The 9,474-nt window shown below is 36.1% G+C and overlaps 1 protein-coding gene across 1 annotated transcript; it reads right to left on the bottom strand.

Moving 5' to 3' along the window:
* Nucleotides 1-7,831: 7,831 nt before the first annotated feature.
* Nucleotides 7,832-8,767, bottom strand: LOC102477534 (olfactory receptor 5K3). Its single transcript, XM_006163488.1, has one exon. The coding sequence runs from the start codon at nt 8,765-8,767 to the stop codon at nt 7,832-7,834; it is 936 nt and encodes a 311-aa protein (XP_006163550.1).
* Between the last annotated feature and the right edge of the window lie 707 nt (nt 8,768-9,474).

The raw sequence follows: 9,474 nt of genomic DNA on the forward strand, positions 1-9,474 counted from the left end.
GTGAGTTTTAAGCCACCAGGTCCAGGACACGAACCGTGGTCGACTACGTGGGAGTCCAGCGACATAGCCATTACGCTAACTGCTGGTTCCCTGGCTGTTCATTCTTTAGTTTTCCTGGAATTGTTTTTCAGGGGTTCCTGAAGACCTGGTCTGGTGTCGGCAAATTCTTTCAGGTTTTGTTTGTCTGAGAAGATTTTAATTTTTTTTTCCCTATATGAAGGATAATCTTGCAGGATATAATTGAAATTGTTTCTCTCTTAACACTTTTAATACCGTCTTCCCATTCTTTCCTTGTTTTCGTTGAGAGGTCCAGTGTTAACCTGATGGGATGACCTTTGTAAGTCACTTGTTGTTTCTCTCTTGCAAGTTTTAGTATCTGTGGTCTTTATCAGTCTGGCTAAGATGTGCCTTGGGAAAGATCTTCTTGGGTTGATTCTATTTGGGGTCCTTTGTATTTCCTAGATGTTTAAGTGCCTCTCTAGACTTGGGAAATGTTCTTCCAGCATTTTATGGAATAGATTTTACCTGCCCATACCCATATTAGTTTCTTCACTTTCTGGTGTATGAATTATTCATCTGTTAGGGCATCTAATGGCATCTAGGATTTCTCGTATATTATCCTCTCTCTTTTTTTTTGTTATTTTGTCTATCCTTTTGATGTTTTTCTCTAGGTCAGATGTTTTATCTTCTACGTCAGAGATTTGATCTTCAGCATGGTCTAATCGACTTTTAATACTTTTGAGAGACTTTTTGATTTCCTGTATTACAGACTTCATCTCTAACCATTCTATCTGATTCTTTCTTAGCATTTCCATTTGTTCTTTCATATTGTGGAAGGACTTCCTAATCTCCTGTAGTTCATTGTCTCTTTTCTGTTTCAACTCATAGAATTTTGTCACCATGAATGTTCTAAATTCTTTCTCTGACATTTTGGTAACTTCCTCTCTTTTTTTTTTCTATAAATGGAAAGGAGTCACTGTGTTCTTTTGATGGAGACATATTTCCTGGTTTATTCAGACCTGAGTATCTTCTTTTACTTCTAGCCATTGGGAGATGTATTCACTTTGGAATACCTTCTAGGAGAATGTTTCTTCGACTAGGAGCAAGTGTGTTTCCCTTTTGCTCAGGACTGATGAGTGCCAAAGTGGTCTGAGGAGGAGTATTCTATTCAGGTGTCTGAAGAGCAGTATCTCCATTTGTGCAGGTGGTTCAGTAAAAGAGAGGGGCCCAGAGAGTCTTACAATACTAGGGTATTTAAGAACTGTGATTTTAGACCTATCTAGTCCCTCTGGGATGGTGGAGAAAGAGGAAGAGAGAGTCAAATAAGAGGGAAGAAAGCAAGAAGGAGAATAAAGAGTAAGTTGCGTGCTATGCCATTTCCCCAGGGGTCTGGAGATGGAAGTGGGGTCTGCTTTAGAGCTGGGGGCAGTCCTGTGTGGTAAGGAAAAGTGTATAATTAACAAATAGAAGAAGAAGAGAAAAAAAAAATGCCCACCTGGCTGACAGAGATAAAGTGTCACTGGTGTTGGTGGTGCTAGGGCTGGAGCTGGAATGAGGGGCCTTGCCTCAGTGTCTCTTAGGCCTGTGGTCTGGAGATGGAAGTTCATTTTGCTGTAGAACTGGGGATGGTCTTGTCTGACAGAGAGATAGAGGGTACCTGGGGTTGGGGGTGCCAGGGCTGGAGCTGGTGCGTGTGGGGTGGCTCTGCCTCAGTGTCCCTTAGGCCAGGGGTCTGGAGATGGAAGTCAGTCTGATATTATTATCAAGTTTCACTTAAGAATTACTGAAATCATTGTTCTTTCTTTTCTGTTCATATCAGCTGCCTTTTGGTTCTTTCCCTGTTGTTGTTCCTTCATACGGCAAATCCCTCTCATTTAATTCGTATCTTTGTTAGAATCTGTAACTGGTCACTTTCCTTCCATCCTATGATGAGCATATATGCTTTGAGTGAAGGAACTTCTTTGATATGCTCAAGAATTCTAATTGTTTGACAGGCAGATGTCATAGGTTTAGGGAATTGGACTCCCACATGGCTGACAGTGGCTCACTTCCTGGACCTAGTGGCTTCCTTTCTCTCTCTCTCATTTTTTTTTTTTTATTGGAGAGGTTTTTTTGCTATAGGGCATGTGCACTTGCCAGACAGACAGAGAGAGATAGAGAGATAGAAAGTGAGAAATCACCCCCCAGCGGTGATGGCCATGCCACAATCCCCTCTCCTCCATACTCCTCTTGGGATCTTGGGCACACATGCACATGCACCTGGTGTGAGTGTAAGCCACCGGGTCCGGGACTAGAATCACGGTTGACTACGTGAGAGTCCAGTGACATACCCATTATGTTAACTGCTGATCCCATGGCTTCCTTTCTCACTTTTCCTCTTTGCCTCTCTGTCTCTTTCCAGTCAAATTAAATGATTATAATAAAAAATAATAAAATTAAATGACTAATTTTAAAAATTATCTTATCTGTTTATTATGACATTTTTGAATTATTTTATTTAACTTAAGCGGTATTATCAATTTGATCAGAAAGAGACAGAGAGAAAGGAAAGTGAGCATTATTGTCCCTGGGACAGGACTGGAGTCATGGTCGGCCATGTGGGAGTCCAGCTCCCTTTACCACCACGCCATCTGCTGGCACCCATCATTACTTTATTTTTCATTTTTTCCTACCTTAGGCCAGGGGTCTGGAGATGGAAGTCAGTCTGATATTATTATCAAGTTTCACTTAAGAATTACTGAAATCATTGTTCTTTCTTTTCTGTTCATATCAGCTGCCTTTTGGTTCTTTCCCTGTTGTTGTTCCTTCATACGGCAAATCCCTCTCATTTAATTCGTATCTTTGTTAGAATCTGTAACTGGTCACTTTCCTTCCATCCTATGATGAGCATATATGCTTTGAGTGAAGGAACTTCTTTGATATGCTCAAGAATTCTAATTGTTTGACAGGCAGATGTCATAGGTTTAGGGAATTGGACTCCCACATGGCTGACAGTGGCTCACTTCCTGGACCTAGTGGCTTCCTTTCTCTCTCTCTCATTTTTTTTTTTTTATTGGAGAGGTTTTTTTGCTATAGGGCATGTGCACTTGCCAGACAGACAGAGAGAGATAGAGAGAGAAAGCACCCCCCAGCGGTGATGGCCATGCCACAATCCCCTCTCCTCCATACTCCTCTTGGGATCTTGGGCACACATGCACATGCACCTGGTGTGAGTGTAAGCCACCGGGTCCGGGACTAGAATCACGGTTGACTACGTGAGAGTCCAGTGACATACCCATTATGTTAACTGCTGATCCCATGGCTTCCTTTCTCACTTTTCCTCTTTGCCTCTCTGTCTCTTTCCAGTCAAATTAAATGATTATAATAAAAAATAATAAAATTAAATGACTAATTTTAAAAATTATCTTATCTGTTTATTATGACATTTTTGAATTATTTTATTTAACTTAAGCGGTATTATCAATTTGATCAGAAAGAGACAGAGAGAAAGGAAAGTGAGCATTATTGTCCCTGGGACAGGACTGGAGTCATGGTCGGCCATGTGGGAGTCCAGCTCCCTTTACCACCACGCCATCTGCTGGCACCCATCATTACTTTATTTTTCATTTTTTCCTAGTTTTTATTTCTTGCTCCCATGTGTAAGAGAAACAGAGAGATAGACCCAAATAAACTTCTCTATTTTGGAATTGTAGACACTCCACAGTCTGTCTGTATCTCCTCAGTTTGCTTTCTTCCTCATTTTGGAATTTGATCATGGCGTTCCCTTGACTGTGAGCACTTTTCTAGGTGACGATGCTGGAAATGTCTCTCTCACCTCTAACAACTTCTCTTTCTTAATTTTATTCATATTTGTGCTCAAATACGTTCTTCTCTATAAAGGCCTCCTAATCTATAAAATCAAAATTTTTTCCCCCTCTTTTTGGTATACATAGTATTTTCTTGCCACTAACACATACTTTTCACTTTCAGGCTTGAAAGTAATGTCCCTAAGTTAGATATTTTTTGATTAAATATACTTAATTGAGATTAGTTTATAGGTTTTTGTAGCTTTTCTATGCAAAGTGAGCCAGATCATTAGTACATACGTATTCCATGGATTGCTAAAATTTTTGATTCTTAAAAAAGTACTTACAGTTTACTAGTGCACTGGAAAAGATAATAGGTAGAATAGGAATTGGTGCGATCATTGAGATTGGGTTAAAAATTTCCTTTTAGAAATGGATCTTGAGACCCATGATGGTTAAGGTACACGATTCCCACATGGCCAACTGCAGTTTGAGTCCTGGAGCTGGTGACTTGGTTTCTCACTTTCTCTCTCTCTCTCTCTCAGTCTCTCTTTCAGTCTCTCTCTGGTGAGTGCATGTGCCTTGTGGTAAATTAATAATAATTACCATCATAATAAAGATAAATAAAATAAAACAATGGATTGCAGTAAGAAACTTATCATGTGAATGTTGAGTAAGAAGATATATTGCTAATAAGAGTACAATCAGGTTGTTATAAAAACATAAACAAATTATATAAACATATAAAAAAGGAAGTGAATGATGACTGGGAGAAGAAACAAAGATTTCTCAACTGAAATGTCATTAAAGATGAGCCTTGAAGGACAAGTAGGATCCCATGATCGATCAAAACCAGAAAGGTTGAAATGACAAGACCTAAACTAAAATAAATAGTAAACTATGTGGATAAATCTTATGCCACATGATATAAGGGGACACATGTGCAACTGAGGGAAATGGAGAGTAGAAAAGGAAATTGTACTTTCTTTCCTCCTGTTTTTGTTATCTACTCTCATTATCCCACTGAACTTTCTGTCTGGGTGTTGTCACAGTCAGTTCTAAATGCTAGTTCCAAAGCCATCTCATTATCTTCCTTGCCAAGTTTAAGTTTCTGGTATTATTGCAAATTTCTTTGAAGTGATGTCAGTTATTGAATTCACAAGTAGTAAACGTAGACAAATCTGTGATAAAGATTCTAAATAACATAATGCAGATAGCCTACAGAGTATAGAGCTGGTGCATCATTCGTGACTCCTTAAGTGTGGACTGTGTATAGTGACATCCTTCCAAGTAGTACAGTATGGAAAGTAAGAAAGAGTAACTTTACAGTAGAGAAACTTCATAAACAACCTCAACCAGATGTTCTACATCAACTTTGAGTTATGAGTCATGTTATGATAGTGCTTGTCAAAAACAAGGAATGGCTGAAAAATTGTCATAGCCAAGAGCAGTCTAAACAGAAATGATGACTAAACATAATGTGGTATCTTAAATGGTGCCCTGGAACTGAGACTATTAGTTAAAGCCTATAGATTTTAGTAAAATATGGGCTTCAGTACATATTAAAAAATTATGCATTAACTCATTATTAAAAAAATCTATCTTACTGCTGTAAGTTGTTAATTTTATAGGGCAATATGTATGTCACAAATATGAATTCTTAGTGCTATCTTAGTAAGTTCCTAGAAAACAAAAAATGTTCTCATTTTTTTCTTTTTTTAGGTTTTGCCAGAGAGTGCATGTATTCACTGAAGAAAGAAAGAGAAAGTGAGAATCACTTTCCAAGGGGAATAGCAATGCTGTAATCCTTTCCCTTCCATTCTCCTCCTGAGAGTTTGGGTACACCTGCACATTTACCCAGCATGATTTTCAAGCTTATAGTTCTGAGATTTCAACTTTGGTTGCCCATATGAAAATATAGTGTCTTAAGCACCGTGTCTCCTGCTGGCCCAAAAAGATCCTAAAATTATTATGAAGTAACTGAAAAGAAGCATTCTTTCAGGGAAAGGTCTTTAGAATGAATCCAGGTGACAACTGGGAAAAAAAATGCCACAATTCTATCACTAAACAGAATTTTATATATATATACACTGTATCTGGTATTTATAAATATTTTCTGTTTCTGTATCACCCCCATAGAATGATTGTCAATAGATGTCAAAACCATAGGGGAAAAACATTAGGCAACAAAATCAGTGTATCACCCAGTTGTTTAGATTTTAATGAATAAAAAGAAGATGGTTATGTTTACCATTGAAAGATTTGATGAACATTGCCTTAAATAAGTTATCAGAGTGAGCATCAAGGCTATCAGTACAATTTGATGTTATGGGTCTCTCATGATGAAAAAAGAACCCCTAGTACACCTGTTGCCAAAGTTGAATTAATCATTAGGAAACAAAAAATATATGTTATGGGATATTTTATAAGAATTCTGACTAAACATATAAAAAAGTAAATGCCATGAAAGAAAAAATTATAAGAGGATTCATCTGTGTTGAAGGGGACTAAATTATAATAACTGAAATTAAATTGTCACCTTTAATTGAATCTTTGTTCAACAAATTGTTACAGGGAACAATTTTGGGACAACTGAGAAAAATTTGAATATAAAATGCCTATTTATGTTGTTTCCTGGGGATAATAATTATAATTAGACTATCTAGAAAATTTTTTACATATGTATTAAAATATTTATGAATAAAATATCATGATGTTATTGACAATATATATGTATTACATACATGTTTATATATACATGTTATTTGTACATACAGATGAGAAGATAGTTGAATAAAAGTCTAGTGAAGTACCTAGGAGACAGGATAATCATTGTAAATAATTTTCTTTCATATTCATATTTATTTAAGTTTCTTTCTTCCATTAAAAGAGAGAGGTAAAGGGAGAAAGAGACACACACACCAAGAAAGGCCCAAGAGGGCCTTCATGCTGCAATCTGTTTTCAGTCTCAGCTGACTTAGATCACAGACCTAGTATGCTCAGTGAGGTCCCAGGATATGAACCAAGAACCCTTCCCACGTGGGTCCAGTTGCACTACCACTGTGCTACCACCTGAATTTAGAGGATTTGTACTTAAAAGTGATGAGTAAATACCTTTGTTTCAGTATTAATTATTTTCTCATTTATACTTGAACAGTAACTTGACCTTTCTATGAATTATAAAAACATACTAGTTATACTCATTGGAATATACATTAGAGATATTCATAATAATAAACAAGATAAAGAGTGATATCAGGATAGAAACAACTGGATTTAATCAACACATTCAGACACTGTACCATTTTACATGAAGTACAAAAAAAAAGTCAAATTACATGAAAACATTTAAATTCATGGGGATTTCAGTTTTAATAAACTCTCCTACAGTAAGAAATAGATAAACTCCGTTATAGAGATGCTTTATTTCAGAGAAGTTGAGAGTGTAAATGACTATCACAGAGGATGAAAATGGTCTTCATTAGAAAATAAAACTTTAGCATGAACCCATATTCCAACATAATCTCTTCATAAACTCAACGGAAGTTGAGAATCTAATTCAAACATACCAAATAGTTCTGTCAGATAGGGATGTTTAAAAAATGGAGTTACATTTCAAAACTTGGAATGTCACTGAGTTTACACAATTATGCTTTGAGATTCAAAAAATCTATAATTAATTTTAAATGGACACTGCCTTTAAATATTCTGACTTCTATTCCTAGTGTTGGTTGCATTTGTTGATTGTCACAATTACACTCTATAAAAATTAGTTACTAGGGTGACTACATTCTGAATCAATTTATGCCCTCAAAAATAATTATTTATTTCATTCTTAGTAGCTTAGATTTTGAGCACATCTTATTAGATTCTTTAATTTTTGAATTTATTTGGATAAAATTATATGAACTAATACTTGATCATGTTTTATGATTTACTGTTTTATATGCAAAGTTTTATGGTCTAATTTTGCAGTATACCTTTATTGTTAAACTGTTTTATCAAATTATCATCAGTTTACCACAGGAGGTATTTGTTTTAGTATGTTACATATTTTTTTTCTTTGTCATAATTCCTTTAATTACCTTTATCACTTCTTTATTTCTTAGACTATAAATAAAAGGGTTTAAAAAAGGAATTACTACTGTATAAAAAATAGCAACAGGTATATCTTTATCCCCTTCTTTAATTGAACTTGGTCTAATATACATGAAGAGAAGAGAACCATAGAAAATTGAGACAGAGAGAAAGTGGGATGCACAGGTTGACAAGGCCTTACCACGTCCCTCTTTGGATTTCATTGTGAATATTGTGAAAACAATGCAGAGATAAGAGATTACAACTACGGTAATAGTGGAGATTTGAATTGACCCAGAAAAGATAAGTAGCATCAATTCATTGATATATGGGTCAACACAGGAGAGTCTGTACAATGGAAGAACGTCACAAAAAAAGTGATTGATTAGATGAGACCCACAGAAAGTTAACCTAAACAGAAGTCCCACATGAATTATGGAATGCAAGTTCCCAGCTATGTAGACCCCAGTGATCATCTGAATGCAGAGTTTCTTGGACATCATGGTGTGGTACTTCAGGGGATTGCAAATGGCCACATAGCGATCATAAGCCATCACCGCCAGAAGAAAGCAATCTGCAGTTTCAGCAAGGCAGAGAAAATAAAACTGTGCCATACATTCATAGAGGGAAATCCTTCTGTCCTCAGAAAAGAAGTTCTCCAACATCTTGGGAGTAATTGCACAGGAGCAGCGGGAATCCATTAGGGCCAGGTTGCCCAGAAAGATGTACATTGGCGTGTGAAGACGACGCTCCATATAAATCAATACAACTAGCCCAAGATTGCCCACCATAGTGATCAGATAGATGGCAAAGAAGACTAGAAACAGAAGGGTCTTTAGCTCTGGGTGACCTGAAAATCCTGTGAGGATAAACTCAGCCGTTAAGGAGAGGTTGTCCTTGGTCATGTCTACCTTTTCTGTTGAGATAGGAATTGTGTAGATATAAATTCTAATTAAAAATGAATAATTTTCTCATTATTTTTTCCTTCTATAACACATGGAAGAGCTTCTTCAAACTTCCCCTGCTATATCTGTAATACTCCCCTATGTAATTCAAAGGGACATTTATTCCATTAAAGTTTTAGTCTTTATGTTCTAAAATTGTGACCCTTAGGACTCATAAGAAAGTTTTCAAAATTTCGGAGAGGATGATTAAGTGGAAATGTGTTGTGTTTATAAATTTATCCAAGAATAATGTTCTTTCATTGTTTCCAAATAATTTTTCAGTTTTTGGATAAAGTTCTTTGAACTGAATTTATAATAAATTTTCCTATGGGTAGGTTGTTTTTTTCTCCTACTGAGGAAACAGATTTTATTCTCCCAGTAAACGCATACTTGAATTACTCTCCCCTTTCTGTGGGCACATATTCCAAGATCTCCAATACATGTCTGAAATTTCAGGTAATGTTGAATACTATAATATATTCTATTTTTCCCAATATATACATGGAAATTATGAAAGTTTAATTTGTAAATTAGGCAGAATAAGAGATTCAACACAGCTGCTAATAGTAAAATAGAACAATTCTTACAATAGTATGGGAATATGGTCTTTCTATATCTCTGTCTCTTAAAATATTTATTATAGTGAACTTGCCCATCTTGTGAGTATA

Source organism: Tupaia chinensis, unplaced genomic scaffold, assembly GCF_000334495.1.
Source record: "Tupaia chinensis unplaced genomic scaffold, TupChi_1.0 Scaffold142351_1, whole genome shotgun sequence".
NCBI lineage: Eukaryota > Metazoa > Chordata > Mammalia > Scandentia > Tupaiidae > Tupaia > Tupaia belangeri.

Bases quoted from the DNA above. Each gene is read 5' to 3' on its own strand.
- LOC102477534 (XM_006163488.1), bottom strand. From the start codon at position 8,767: ATGACCAAGGACAACCTCTCCTTAACGGCTGAGTTTATCCTCACAGGA.